Here is a 16,319-nt window from a genome sequence, read left to right as displayed (position 1 = left end):
ACTATCGAACAGATTGCATCTCGATAGGAATAGCTTAGCGTAGTCAAGTTATGGTAAACTGCGTATTAAAATTGCTTCTACTATTTTGGAACACTCTGTATATCGATCCACACTAATTAATCGATATTGATTTGTCTGCGTGCGCGCGCCTTGTAACTAACATATACCAAGATGTTTTGCAATTGATCTGCTCGCAATCGACAGTTACATCGCCTTTCGAGAAACACTGACTTTCGAAAATTTCACTGTTCCTATCTCGATCGGTCGAAGCTAATTAAGAGAAACTATGTCGTAGGTATTGTTCAGCATTTCGAATTTCATTAAAATCAAATTAACCTATAATTATACCTCGTACACGAACGATAACCGAGTAATCGATAGAACAATCAAAATGAAGCTACGTCGAGAGTATCTAGAACATCGACTTACAATTCGATATTCGACCAAAAAGGAAACAGGAAATCAAAAATGTAATGCAGTACGAACCGGAAGCATCATCGACGATCCATCGATAAACATTGTCTCCTAATTGGTCGAGGGAATACCGCCGCGTAATACGGGGGCGCTGATTGGTCGAACCCCCGTGGTGGATTTTGACCGAGTCATAATTGCGCGGGATATCGTCAGTTGCATGGGTGTGTTCGGCGGTGGTTGAGTGCGCGAGGTCCGATCCCGTTTCGAAACGCGTTTTGTTTACGTTGAATTTCGTTCATAAGCGGGATAACCGTGGAGACGAGAGTGACGAGAAGGCGCGGCGTGGCGGTTAGGAAGGCCGGCAGTGTGACGGGCCGCGTGGTAGGAGGTTTGCTGCGATTCAATTTCAGTCGAAGCGCGCCAGGCAAACCGAGCGCCAGCAAGAACCGGCCGCTCTCTTTTCCACACCTCCTGCCTCGTTTTTCGTGTGCACGGAATCAAATCCTCTTTCCTGCGTGTGTGCATATATATGTGTAGTGTGTACGCGCCACCGCGTGCATCGTCTCTCTTTCTTCGTTCACCGGTGTATGTAATTCGTGAGACTAGGATGCACATGTACCACCGGTTGTCAGAGGGGGCTGCCTGTGGTGCCAGTGTGTGCGCGACCGTGCCTCCAGCATCCGAGCGAGTGTTTACGTCGTGCGTGTAACCTATCGCTGCGGGACAACCGTTGCTCGGGAACCAGTATCCGTAGAATTTTAGAACGGATTCGAGAAAAAAAATATAACACGGCCTACGTCAACGACCCAGTTTCCAGAAAGGATCGTCAAAAGGACCGTGTTCCCGCCCCTTCGCCAGAGTGAACTGCGACGCGAATCGATTCGGTGAATTTCGATCGCACGAAGTTCGACCGTTAACGGTCGCGCATCTCGTGCTGTGGATTTTCAAACAAAAAAAGAACGAAAACACTCGTGCACACATGCGTGCACCGGCGATGCACGAATAATGCGTCTGTTCTCGTTGAACAAACGTACCACGCGAATCAAGGTTGGAAGTGAACAAAAGATATGGTCTCGCCCCGCGGTTTTACGAATGTCGAGCGTGTGTGGTTCCGTAATTTGTCGATGACCATTCGTCGCGCTATAATCGGGTAACCCGCGGAACACGTGACCGTTTGCCGCCATGACCACGAGGGGATAAGAAGGAAGGATTGCATCTGTGAGAATGGAATTCGGAGGGTACAAAGGCACCGGTCCCCGTGTTAGGGTGCGACGACGCGCGGAATTGGGCAGACGGCTCACCAGGAGGTTATCCCTGGTCGCGAAAATGCCAGCTGCCATTCTTAGCAGAGCGAATCCACCGGAGCCAAGGCCAGTCGAGATCACGGCGATCGCACCTGACAAGACGCAGCTCACCGTGAGTAAATCGTTCTTTACTGTCTTTAAACCCCTCAACTACGGGGGGTCTGTGCGAGAACAATTAACAATGTATAAATCTTGGATTGTCTGCCATCGACTATGTGTATGTGTTTATGAGTGACACAGAAATACAGGCTGCATGCGATGCCGGTATTTCAAGCATCTGCCATACACATTTCGGTTTATCGATTACCGATGGGACAGAAGCATCTAGTTTACGAAAATTTCACCCATAGATATCAGTGAGATTTTCCTATTGAGAATGAACCAAAACACGAATGACCTATAACCAAAACTTATAACGATAGTCTTTTTGTTGTGCATTCAAATGAAAATACGTGACTTGCCAGGGAACATTTAAGAAATCGAAAGCCGCTCGAAGGCGAGTTTCAGTCTGGTCAGACTATTGTGAAATCTGACCTTAATCACAACAAAATATTCCTGTTTGGGTTCATCATCATTAGCAATATCCTAATAGCCTATTGGCAACATCGTGGTCGAGAGGGCTTCGATTATACGATTCAGCAGTCATATTTCATGAGTTCTACAGCAAACACTGTCCCTCTTATTTTCCGTTGAAAACATACTTTCGTGAACCCTGATACGTGAGTCGTCTCTTTAAACCGAGAAATTGTTTGAACAGAGCGACAGTGTGTGTACGCGTCTCGGAACGTTCCGTAACGCGGTTCTTTTAGCTTTCGAAATTCGAATAGAATTTCGCTAGCGAGTTGAGTGCCAGGATCGATGACCAGGGAACAATATTTAGTCGGATTTGCTCCCGTGAATGCTGGTTCGCACGGTTCGTTCGATTGTCGTCGGAGTCGCGTCGGTTCCCGATTGTCTCTCTTTTTCTCTCTTTCTCTCTCGGTAACTGGTGTGTCGCGTGTGTATACACGCGTATCTCGCCGGTAACATCGCGTGGAAAAGCTCGAACCTATATTCGAGAGCCACCGGTGGATTCCTTGGTAGAAATCGAAACCTCGGCGGCCTAGGGTTCGACGATTAATGTACCAACACGTACGCGGCCCGTCTACAAGTGCCCCGTACATTCTATACATGAGTAAGAGGCGTTACCTTCGGTATTTAAGCGGGTCTATAGAAACGTTTCACGTCACTCCACCGGTTGTGCCAGTGTGTGCGTTTGTGCCTTCGCCTTTGTGGAACTCTACGTACTCTCTCGCTGACTTTTGTTGCCGATCGCGGGCAACTTTTATTACAGGCTTTTACGATGGAATTAATGAATGTTTGGATTCTGGTTCGATCGTGTATCAACGACATTCCTCCTTATACAGGGTGCTCCGAAACGGGGTACTACAATTATATGTAGAACTGGAGAATCAGATACAGAATGATCCTCGCAACTTGAAAGGTAGAAGTCGTTTCATTTTCATCCGATTTGGTAAACGAGGTCGACAGATTAGCGTGTTATGTTGTTTTCCAACAACTCTACTTTTTTCCTAATTACAATCTTGAAAGAGGTATTGCTATTTTTTCTATCCTATTGTTTGTAATATCATGAAAAATTCGATTCTTAACGAGCTCGAGACAGTACCACCATTCGTTTCGATTCACTTTGAAGTCAACTTTTTGATGCATACCGTATTCCACGGGATTTACATATTTCGGAATATCCTGTACAAGTTCGAAGGTTCATCCCACTTGAAATCCAATCCCTAAAGCGACTTCTGTTTCGCGACTGGTTCACCTCTCTCCCTTGTTTTCGCGAGCGAGATCGTAATCTTTGTCGGTTCTTCGAATCATTGTTTACGCTGGTCTTCCTCCTCTTTTATTTTACCACGGTTCTCGATCGCTGGGAAGAGGGAACATTCTCTCAGCTTCCGAATACGCTTCAATGGTAATGATATGTGTACACGCGTGTTGCGCGTGCGTGCGTGCGTATGTAGGTACGCAAGCCAGAGCGAAAGAAAAGTGAAGGCGGCGGCGGCGGCTCGTTGTATGCGCGCCGCGGTTCCTTGAACCCCGCACGTAATCGTCGTAAGAAAGAAAGTGCGCGACGTGATCGATAGCAGCACTTTCTAGCGGATCTCGATAAATGCACTTTGTCCCCATTCGAGGCCCGTTTAATGGATGAGCTGGATACATGGCCATCGAAAATTTTCAATCTCGATATTATCGGGCATTTTTCTTTTATTTCTCAAATTTTTAATATTATTCTGGTACGGGCTACAGCCACACACATACGAATTAAGAAAATATTTGTTTTTTTTATTTCACACAACCACAAGAGTCTATATTATGGCCGTCCATTTTCTGTTATCCACACTGGTGGATAAAAATAATCGTAATTTGTAACATCAGCGATATGTAAAGAAAAATAGAAAACGTTTGTTATTCTGGAATGCGTAGCAACAATTTATCTGCGTGTGTAGCAGTGTCACGTAAACAATTTGCACGCTTTAGACATTTCGTTTTGTAATAGTAATGCTGACCACCGTTCACTGCCATTATCCCATTTTACCCTGTCTATTAAGCTGAAGCACGTTGAAAGTGACCTTGTATTAACCTATCAGTATTAGTAAATAAATGCCGTATGATAACAATTACCGACAGTAACAACGACAGCGCGTACAGTCCGTTTAATAATTTCCAGTGGATAAAAGGCCTACACATCGTATCGTACATAAATCGTCCCAGCAAAACGATACACTGAACTTTTGTAACATCGTGTGTATAGATCGATTAGGTTGTGTCGATGTATCGACAGGTCGCGTGGGCGGGAAACACGGCTAATTTAATTTTCCGAGGTATACCTAACGCGCTTGATCAATTGCGCACAAACTCGTGTACTGAATTACGTTCGACCGGTCGTTTGAACGGATCGAAACGACAATTTTTTTCAATTTTCCCCTTATCGATCTATCCTGTGTCGCCGATTGTACAAAGTGGCCGCACGTGTGCACCCCGGTAACGCGTGTAGCCGTGTACTTACGCGCCGATAACTGTAATTTTCGAAGGAGGTTTCGCGCCGTTTACCTGTAAACATTAACCCTAATTAAATGCTAATGCGCCGGACAAGTCTTTCGTCGGGTGATCGGACGAGTGATTTCCGTTGGTCGATCGTTGACGCGTTTCCCGTGATTTACGATCTAACTGCCGGATAATTCGTACCTGTACGATATTCTTTCGCGTGCGGGAAATAAATTCATCCGACTCGTTCTTTGCCGTCCGATAAACGTTATACATACCTACATACTTTCCGTTTCTCTATTCGTGGATTCGATTTTTTTTCTTGGTCACCGTTTCAACGAATTAAATTGTCGTTTCACGACGTTCCACGGTGATGTGTTAGTCGTTCAATTGCACGGTGATTTCACCACGTTATATGAAAATGTTGTCGTGAAATTTTTTTCTTTTTTCGTAAAATCGTTTGGTCGTGACAATAAAATTCGTTACGGACAGCCGCCTATAAATTTACAGCCGGCAACATATACAGGTACCAATCGACCGAGACCGTTCCACGTGTCTTGTGATATTTCCGTCGTAGAAACGATCCCCGTTTTCGCGAGTCGCTAATTAGAATTGGGAATTGGACCGTCCGCCGTTTCGCGTTACAGTAACATAATACACTTTATATCGCTTTCTCCGTTCACTTTCATACAATTAGCTTGTCGAAATGCAAATAATTAAGAATTATAAACATTTGAAGGGGGGATCTACAACTTTCTCGCGTGTAGATTAATCTCCACACGTAGAAACTTCGATCGTGAATACGTGCTCCAATTTGGCCTCACGGGTTTATCGTCGATTGTATCCGTTTCGATTCGATTATCCAAGACGAAGGGACATTTACTACGAATTAATTCAATCCGCGAACCGACCAGTTTACTTCGAACGATCCCGATCGGAACTATAAACCTAATTCGTGATTTCGATGATTGGTAAATGGTGAATTGTTGCAAGTACGCGGAGTACACATTCAAGCTCGATCATTTTTCCGCTCGATCGATGCTTCGAGCACCGTTTAAAGGTCACTGACACGTTGCACACGGAGCGCTAAATTCACTTTCAACTCTCGGGAGGATTCGAACCGTCACGACTGGCCCCGATCGATTCTGTATAAGCGAACGACGAAACGAACGGTCGTCCAATGGAACGGAGAAAGTGACGGACGAATTAGCCGTGCATCCCTGTATTTAGCATAGAGTGCCCGTTTCGACGTCGCCAGACCAAAGAACGATCATTCGTGTCCGATTCTTGGTTATTACGGGCTATCAAGGTCTCACATATGTCGGAAATCGTGAACCGGAAAGAGAACGACAAAAATTCTTTTCCCTTATCTCTGCAATGGTATCGTGTCGTTTGCTCCTGTGCACCTTGTTTCCCATACGAATTATGATGTTTAATCGTCGAAAGCGGCGAGTGTTCATCTACACACGGTCTTTTCACTTTCGTACATATTGGGTCGTTAAGTATGAAATTTGACAAATGGCAAAACGCAACTTTGACATTTATTATTTCTTGTTTGGCGCCAAGTTTCAGTATTAGGTTACGTTAGGTTGAAAGACGCATCTTTGCTCTTCATTTCCCATATTCATTTGTTATAATATCATTACTAGTTATATAGGTTAACCCACTTTTGTGAAACTATGAAGTCGAAAATTCGTGTGGTTTATGAATACGAGTTTCACCGTGGAACCACAGTGTCGCAGACGGTCCGTAATGTTAACGCTGTGTGGGGAGAACAGCTGTCACTATTTTCCTTTACCAAAGGACAAATTAATTCACCGTTTGTCTTCGTAGGAATGCATATGCGGTAACTTCTGTCCAACCAACAGCTTCCGATAATTGATAACTTCTGTCCAACTCAACAGGTTCTGATAACTAATTCAAATTAGTCACGTTACGAATGATGTATAAGGGTCCAAACGGACCCCCACGTCATCAGAATCGTTGGCCTATCGAGGGTTAACTGCTGCCTGAATTGACTCGTTCTCCATCGCGAATAGAGATGGATTTGTTCAACGGTGCATCGGTGCTTGGATTCAATTTCAATCGCTATTTATCCAGCCCGATTAGCCATTCATCCGTGCGATCTTTCAATCCCATTCAGCCTCCGTTCGGTATCATCCTCGGGAGCCTATCAATTATCATCTGCATAGGTTTCTGCTCTCGCCTTACGCGTCCGTTCTTTCCGAGAGCGAGTTATGAGTCAATGTGTCGGCCGGAGACAAAGAGCAATAGGCATTACGATATCGTTCCTGGCTCCAGTAGAAATGTCCCGACGTTTCCTACCGGGCCAACGGAATTCCCGGCATGCTTATTGAACCGGGACCGATTTTGCCGTACACGTAACCTTTTGTCGTTGCTCGAGCCGATCTTTAAAGAATTCTCTCTAAAGATTCAATTAATGTGTTCACATTGAGGTGAAAACTGCGGTTCTCTCCGCAAAAAAATTCTCGCGAACGATTCAATTAAACCTGGTCGCAGCGAAAGTATTCGAATGATATATAGTACATATTCGGATGAAAAACATCGACTCGTTTGTCCATTGTGAAGTAGGTATTGACGTGCAAACTCGGCTTGACGTAGAAGAAAAGTCTCCTAGCACTTAGTAAATTTATTTCAAGTACTGAAATAAATGTTAAACCGAATGTTAATTTGGCATGAATTTCAGTAATTCCCAAAACTAAATCATAGGAGGCCCATCGTCCACCTCACTTTTTCTCCTAGCGGAAGCCGAGTTTGCTCGTGAGGGTACATACGTTAGTTCGTCCGAACCCGCGTGCAATCGTAATTGATTCAACCGTTTCTTAACGTGGTTAATTGTAGGGTTTTTTTTTCGTAACAGCCAGGTGCGTTAATCGATTCAGCCTGAAAAAATCGTGGTGACGAACAGATTGTTTCCAAGCGGTCCGAGGTTAACGATCCTCAGTCGCGTCGTAATTAGACGCGACTAACGGCGACGCCCGTGGATTCATTCCGCGAGAGATCGCGAATTTTCGATCTCATTCTGCTCTGATTGTCAGAGTCACGCGGTCGTACGCTCGGTAATAATTGTGACAGTACGGAACGCGCGCAGCCACGGGTAAACAGTCTACTATTTTATCACGCTTGACCGCGACCGAGAACGGAACACATGTATCTGTTAGGGTGGAGGGGGGGGGGGAGAAATAATTTAAGACCGCCTACCGGTCGTTAGATGAGAAACTTATGCCCCACCCCTAACGTCGATTATTCGTGTCGTACTTTTTTTTTTTCTCTCTCGTCGTTCTTATTTCAACGGAGACAGTCGTTACGTTTTCTGAAACTAGTTTCCCGACGACGTCACGCCAGGTTCAGCTCTGAGAGTTTCTACCTGGCGATGCGAGTCTGGACATTAGCTACGACAGGTATCACGAATGCATCAGAGCCCTCGAAGCTGCCTCGAAGCTCTTTTTTTTTCTTTTTTTTTGAAACGTGGAAATCTCTCTCTGGCGATAAGAACCTTCTACGGGGATTAGTGGAATCCACTTGAAATTCCACAAGGCGCAATCCGGGGGCTAGGACCGTAAGACCCGAGAATCCGACAAAAGTTTTCTGGTCCCCCCTCTCTTTCATCCTCTCTCTGTCGAAGATTTGCACTCTTAACGTTTTACGAGAATCAATAAAACCGATGGGTTTACGGTTTAACAACCACTTTTTAGACCCTATTCTCCCCCGGGGTCTCTATGGAGGATTGTAAAATATATAAATATTCCTTCGCTTATCATCGTGGTATTTCCTTTTATTTCCCACACGATCATGCTCCGCGAGCGAACTCATCCGTGTCCACCGGCTTTGTGAATCGTAGAAAATAATCACTGGAGAGAATTAACGAAGGAAAGTTCGGTGCGGCTTTGTACGTATCTCCACCGGGTGGGCAAAAAGTTCTCGATTGTCGGAGGCCCGTATACATATATGTATGCATACCATACATATATATAGTCCCACGTCCGATCGGTGCTCGTGTATTTACACGATGATCACGTGCTATCGCGGAAACGAAAAAGTAGGTTGCACGATGGTCGACTGAGAGGTAAAACACACATACACACGGGGGTCAGGGAAGATGGCAGTGGCTCGATCAACTGTGAAAACTCGCTTGGAAGTCCACAGAATTTTCAGGAAGTGTGATTCATGCTTCTGATGTCTGCTCTCCGCGGAGCTTTCACCAGTCGCTTGCGTCACGCTTCGAAGCAGATGACGAGCCATGAACGATACACGGGAGCTCTATTGCTGCTTAAAACATATGTTCGTACAGACGATTAAATGTCAGGTTTCGTCGATTAGAGCGAATATCGTGAAGCGGCTGGGCGTATTAAAGGAAATTCATTTCAAGCAAGTACAGCTGTCGCTACTTTCCTTTACCAAAAGACAAATTAATTCAGTCTTAGGCAGCGTAGGGTCTCCTCATGCGTTTACTTCCCCTTCCAGTGCTTTCTTTCGCGCTGTGTGTTTTCGTAGGACAAAGAAGCTCTGTGGTGGGGATAACGATTAACTCCCGAGTGTCAGTTTTATCTAGCGCTGCTTTAACGTAAGATACGTGTGTTTCGATCAACATTTAGAAATTTACAACAGTCATTGCCAGGCTTAGATTACAGTAATTCGTCGATGAGTGTTCGAAGGCTCCTGAGTGTTTAAACGTCATCACCACTATTGGGCGCTTAGTCAAGCCGGTCGGTTTGGGGAAATCGGAGGTCCTGACATGGATTCCCGTTCACCGAAATATTTTTGTTTCACTCTGCCAACACAATTTCGTTAACTTCGACATATAGGTAATCATAAACAATATCTTGAACAATCATTGGAAACCTGTATACGATCGTCTTACAAAACTCGTTAAAATCAAGGTCGGACAATTGGAATTCTTCCCTTGTCAGTAGGAGCCTTTGACCACTCATCGATGATTTACTGTATTTTGAAACTACCGGTTGCAGTCGGTCAAAATGCAGACGCGTGTTTACTTCACCAGGTTTTATCGTAAATAATTGCTCAAGAATAACCTAGCCAGACGGTGCATCGTCGTTAATGCGGGTGGTTGCGTAACGAATATCATTCAATTTCGGTGTTCGATGTAGTGTTCCGAGTCGTGAGTCACCGGGTCTTTATCTCTGTATTTAGTCTTCGCGGTCCGTTTAACTTTCCTCGCGAGAATGTTCGTTCTTGCGCCAGCACCACGGTGCAATTTCAGACCGTGGAACTTAGTGGCGGCGAGAATTGTCGTCGTTTCATTCGCTGTTGCACTTCAGGGTAAACCACGCGGGATGCAGACGAATTTAGCGAGGCTTAATGGTAACGATGCGCGAGAGTCAACAGGGAACCGATCGGATCGATTTAATTAGAGAATCCAGGCATCTGTGCAAACAGGAGCACCGCGATTCATCGCGATGTTGGCGAAGACAGCAGCCTTACGTCGTGAACTACTCGTAACTGTAACACATTCACTGTTTTATTAAACTGATCTAACATAAAATTTAGATTTTTTTATTTGTATATATTTTGCCAGCGACTGACATGCGCATATCGCGCCGCAATTAAAGGGTTAAAGGGAAGTCGGTCATCTGGAAACGGACACTCCGAGGGAAGGGAAGTTGCAAACGGGCGAATGAATGACGTCCAAAATGACCGATATTGCTAAAACGAATTATACCGTCTCGTGGTTACGACTGGGTTGCGCAACCGTCGACCGAGGTAGATTAAACAGGAGTAAGGTTTCGTCCGGATTTCTAGGATTCCATTGACATCGTATGTCTCGGAGGGGTAAGTGCCTCGCGTGGCAATATGTTCAGTGGCAATATAGTTAGAGTCCACTGTATTCCTCATTTTACTCTTAACGCAAGTAGGAGGAAAAATAAGCCTTTGTTTTTAATTCCGCCTTTGTAAATTACACGAATGATGGTATATTTTTTTCATTCTACATATCCTGTCTTACGTAAATTTTCCAACGAGAAGATTCAGTTAATTGGGAGTCGCGTCCAAGTGTCGCATCTGCTCGCAGTAGTTCTTCAATCTCTGGATCCCTTCTTCCCTGTGGTCGTAATAACGATTCTCCCAGGCGTCCAACAATCGATCGTAGTATCGTTCCATCTCGAAGTACCGTAAATACGTGTACGTTCGATGGGTCGGGAATATCTTCTCGAAGTTTCCGATCTCCGCGAATTCGTCCTCGTAGCGGATCAATTGCCTGATGTCGTCCCTCGTCAACGTCTCGACGATTCGATCCAGATACTCGCGGCGATTCTGCACGGCGTTCATCTCGTTCTGCTTCGTTTTCTCGGGCAGCGTCAAGGCCAGGCTGTACAGCTTACAATCGTGCGCGATCGTGTCGTACTTTTTGCAGCCGTACTTCGACGAAATTTGCTCGATTTTCGGGATCCGGTAGCCGGCCATGTTCAACACGTTCCTGACGAGGGGACCCTGTAAACGAGCAAAACGAAATCTCACGATCCCCAGAAGCATTACAGCTCGGACCAGTCGTAACTCGAAATTGACGATTCGAAAGTTCGAAATTGACTCACGGTGGCTGTGAATACCGTTTACGCGATTGTCAACCAGGAAAAATTAGAATTGTGAAATTTAAGTTGATTTAACACGTTGACTGCCAACTACGAGATAACTCGTAGTGAAAACATTGATTATTTAAATACCGTTACAACACTTTTCTGTATAATTAATACCACAGTACAATTTAAAACAAGACAACCTACCTCTATTGACTAAACGCATACATTTTCGACTATTTATGACTTAAAAAACGAAATAAAGTGTGTCTGACTACGTGCGACTTTTTTCACTGTGGCAGTCAACGTGTTAAGTTGATTTAAATTAATTTCCCCATTCGTAATTATGTGAAGTACCTTGATGATGGTGTCCAATGGCGAGTCCGTGTGCAACGACGGTAGTATGTTAACTTCGAGCAGCCACAGCTTTAAATTCTCGTCGAGTAGTATGTCGAACCCGTATAATTCGTAACAGCTGTAACTGGACGCCAGATTCTCTGTGATTTCCGCGTTCATGCTCGATTCCGCAGCGATCAGTGTCTTGACGACCACGTCTTTTATCTTGGACCAAAGCTCCGGCACGTCCACGCCCTCCTCGCTCAGGTGAGTCCACAAACTGCCGAACGACCATTTGTGGCTCCTGTACGCGTTCACACCGTCGTTACGCACGTACGCTGGGTTCAGCTTGTTCACGCTTGTGTTGGTCAGGTGCATGTACTTGTCGTTCAGGTTCAAGCCACGGACGTACCTGACGGCGAATAATTAGAGAATATTCGATCGAATTACTCTTATACCTTTGATCTTCTAGCTACTGAAGTCTGCATAATACACTGCAGTTCATAAGTGTGACACTTGGTCTATACGGAGAAAACGTGTAATGTTTCATAAAAAAAAATATATATATATATATTTTGGGTCAGTTTTATTTTTTTTATAGTTACACGAATTTTTTATTTCGTTTACTCGGCTCTGATAATTACCTGACCGATGCGAAACGAACCAGGCCCTCCTTGTAGATGTAAATTCTCAACGGATTGATGCTGGTCACGAGCACGTAAACCCGTAGATCGAACTTTGATCCGTTGATCAGTCTCGGTTTCGAGATGTATCGTTGAACGATCATCGAATGCCACTTTGGAATCTCCCACCATTGATTGATAACTTTTATACCTTGGCCCCGACCCGATGCCGGCGGCTTGATTATCCACGTGCTACGAACACCGTACTTCTGCCACGTGTACTCGAATTTCTGGATCTCTCGCGGTAGAATGAACGTCCTCGGCATGAAATCGTACTCGTTCGCGCCGAATCTCTTGGTCATTCGGTACAGATTCTTCCAGAGCAAGTCCTTGTTGCCCAGATTTCGCGAGCCTGGAATGCTGTTTACCTGTGATTTATAATATTAAGTAATTATAATATCAGTTGTCCATATGGACTAGACATTACCTTCTGAAAGTTTTTCAAGCGTCGATACTTCGAGGTATCGGTGAAAGAAGGGTACCAAACCGCCGACCAGTCGTTGTTCTGCGTTACCATTTTGTATCCTGTGTTCAGCAATATTTTCACGAGGATCCTCGGCATCGTCGTGGTTCGTTTCCATTTGAGCAGTTGCGCGAAATCTTTGGGTAGCTTCTTCGACGAAGAATACTCGTTACTATGAAAACGAATGTACGGTGGCACGTGCGGGAAAAGGCTGTGTCTCAACGGCAGCAATGACTCCACGGCCTTATCGCCGTCCGCTCCTTCATCAACGATAAGATCGTCGCAATCCTTCGCGCGGAATGCATTCTCTCGATCGATGTTCTTGGTCTCCGTTAATCTCCGTCTCGATTGCGGCACCGAGTTCTCGGATTTGGGAACATTTTTCCGAGGACTGTTCGGTTTACCAGTTGTATCGGCCGACGATATTCTTCTGGCATCGAGGAATGCGGCCTCTGTGATCTCCTCGTAGATCAACCATTCTTCGTCCGTGTCGAGGTTAATCATCCCACCGGAAGTGGACGTGGAGGTGCATCGGTTGCAAGCGATCTTGTATTTGTTTGGCTCAGGATGATAGCCAGTGTCGCCCTGCATCGCGTCCTGAGAATACACGTTAATTTCCCGGTCATTATTGTTTACTCTGATCACCCAAAGAATTTCAATCGACGCCCATATTGGAACACGGTATTCGTGTTACGAGGTACGAACCGAAGTTGCCTTCGTGTTCGTTGCCAGTTTACCCTCGCGGTGTCCGATAAATTTCTGAAACACCTCGTCGATCAGCGTAATATACGGCGTCCAATAAAATCGATAGATCGTAATCATGTACACTCACGTGGAAACTCGGCTATTGCTAGGGAAAAAAGTAGCGTAGGGCCTTCTACCACTTGGTATTGGGAATTACTGAAATTTATGCCAAATTAATATTCGATTTAACATTTATTTCAGTAGCTTAAACAAATTTACCAAGTAGTAGGACCTTCCTTTATGTCACTTTTTCCCCCAGCGGAAGCTGAGTTTGCTCGCGAGGGTACATATCGTTTTTCAAAAATACGAGGATGTTCGAGAGCTCGTTGAACCGGCTCCCGAAGACGATCGTCGGTCACGCTCGAGTCGGTACGCGATTAGATTCGAGGGAAAAGCAGTTGACGTTAAATCAGTTTCTGTTCAGCAATTTTCTATCGGGAGGGGTGCCGAGGGGGGCGAACAATGCCGCGATTGATCCGAGAAAGCCTTTCCGCATTTGCGTGCCACCACGTTTATCTTGCCTCAGGGACGCGGAGTAGAGCACTCGACGCGGTACACACGCGGGGCGGATGGTTTATTATGCGCGTAACAGGCTTCCACGCGTGTATATGCACGGGAACGCACGCATGAGAGTTTTGCTGCACTTGTGCGCGCCATGGGATGCGCTTCGATACGCATGTTGCCGGGGATAACGTTCGTTAGGTAAGGGTACGTTTACACTGCTGTTACGAAACTCGTGTATTCGCTCTCTAGGTACAGCCGAATGTGAAAAAATTATGCTTCCCTTTGTGTTAAATGTTAATAGAATTGTAGCGTGACAGAAAGCAACCAACACGTGCGGCTGCCATGTTTTTTGGTCGCAAATTAGGAATGTTTGTATTTTAGGGGCTTTCGTAACCCTCGAATGGTACGGTGGGTTTTAAGGTTGTATTTGATAAGGTGGGGACGGATCCGACTCGAACACTTTTTTGCTATTTTCAGGTGGGCGAAAAATGTTATTATTTGGAACTTGTATTTTTGTTTATTTATATAACGAGGAATAATAATGTAACTAGAATAATAAAAAAATAAAGGGACAGCACAACAGGAACTGTAATTTAGGTTGGATATTGTATTAATGAATTTCTATAGTGTCGAGTAGACTATAGTTGGAATACAGAACATCTTTCGCCGTTTCGCCGTCTGGTTGCGCCACAGTGTAAACGCACCCTGAACACCCCTACTGGACTGTGTATACTATATCGCCGCGGGTTCTCCCAGACGATCGGCAAATACGCTTATCGTTCGCGGTACACTTCTCGGTGTTGTCCGGGTCCCTCTAATGGCGGACGCTAGCTCGATGCTTCCTGCGTGCGCCGCTCGCGTTTTCCATCTTGCACGATTAATTGTCGGTCGTGCGTGGCCAATCGCTGTGGCAGCAACATCAGCGTTGCTGGCTCTTCAGATCGCGGTTATATAGGGTGTCCCAAAGTAATGAGTCAAGCCGCAACACGCATATTCCTTGTGCAAATACAAATCGGAAAGTCTTTTACCATTTTGTAATCCGATGCTCCATTCCCGAGATATTAGTAGTTGAACGAACTCCAATCAGCTGAGCGGTCGGCTAAACGTACGCGCTACCCAGCTGACTGGTCTCTGCGCGTACGTGTGACCGCTCAGCTGATTGGAGTTCGTTCAACTGCTAATATCTCGGGAATGGAGCTTCAGATTCCAAAACGGTAAAGGACTTTTCGATTTGTATTTGCACGAGGAATATACATATTGCGGCTTGCCTCATCATTTTAGGACACCCTGTATAACCCCTGGTGTGTCCCAGCGTTTTCTCTGTTACTCGCCGCGGCTATGGAATGCGCTGCAACGTGTTCCCTCCGTGGTGTCTCTAATCTAAGCGTACACAATGCCCGGACACACCGAGAACAGCAGCTCTCTTGGTGCCTCGGTACAGAATGTAATACGCGCGATACCAGATATAACGCGCGCCATTTACATACACGAGATCGCGCCCGTTCTTCCGGCATCGAGCGCGCTCTTTCACTTTCTCTACGGTTTACCCGGGCTAAGGTCGAACAGAGATATCTGCGAAACGCTGTGATTTAAGCGGAACCATCTTTTATACGCCTCTGATCGAGCCGCCCGGGGCCTGAGAACTCGCGATATTAGATGCTCTACGTGGTACGGATGAACGATCTCACGGGGTCGATCTTTCGACAGTGCACTCGGGGGAATTCTTTTGATTATTTTTGAAGGCACAGAGATTCGTGTGTACCCGAGGATATGTGTGGAACAACCGAATCTCCTAATTGAGGAACATTTGACGAGAGTTACCCGTTTTATCGTATGTTACGCTTATTACTGTTTGGTTGAGTACAGGTGCGTATCCATTTGTTGCGTAACGTTGTAACGTATCACCGTTGCGTATCATTGTATCGTATCGTATCGCCATACATTTTTCGTTCGAATAAAAGGAGTTCACGTTCTTCCGATTATAGTAATAAAGTATCGAACCTTATAAATCTGGAAATAAATTTCCGAGAACAATACATAATATCGTATTGCTTAGTGGATTAATTGTACCAAGCTTTTTATCTCGTGGGACAAATTCGACATTAGATCTGAAAATGGTACAACAGAACTCGATGTTTGCGTCCCTCGTCCTCTTTGTTCCGTTTCTGAGCAAACTGTTATGGTGAATGTCATTTCTGGCAGCTTTACGCCCCGACACACGCCCCGACGCTTGATAATAATATGATACATTGCGATCGTACGCGCGCGATCACGCGGC

The 16,319-nt window shown here is 45.3% G+C and overlaps 1 protein-coding gene across 1 annotated transcript in view; it reads left to right on the top strand.

Moving 5' to 3' along the window:
* The first annotated feature begins 1,492 nt into the window (after positions 1-1,492).
* The window catches only part of LOC107187899, a 187,732-nt gene continuing 172,905 nt past the window's right edge, over positions 1,493-16,319 (top strand). The window contains exon 1 of the mRNA XM_015576090.1: positions 1,493-1,830. Within this exon, the coding sequence (XP_015431576.1) occupies positions 1,639-1,830 (192 nt within the window). The 5' untranslated portion in view covers positions 1,493-1,638. The remainder of the gene's footprint in view (positions 1,831-16,319) is intronic.

The sequence above is a fragment of the Dufourea novaeangliae genome, unplaced genomic scaffold, assembly GCF_001272555.1.
Source record: "Dufourea novaeangliae isolate 0120121106 unplaced genomic scaffold, ASM127255v1 scaffold112, whole genome shotgun sequence".
Taxonomy (NCBI): Eukaryota; Metazoa; Arthropoda; class Insecta; order Hymenoptera; family Halictidae; genus Dufourea; species Dufourea novaeangliae.
Note: the sequence above shows the minus strand (reverse complement) of the source record. Positions and strands in the feature narration are given on the sequence as shown.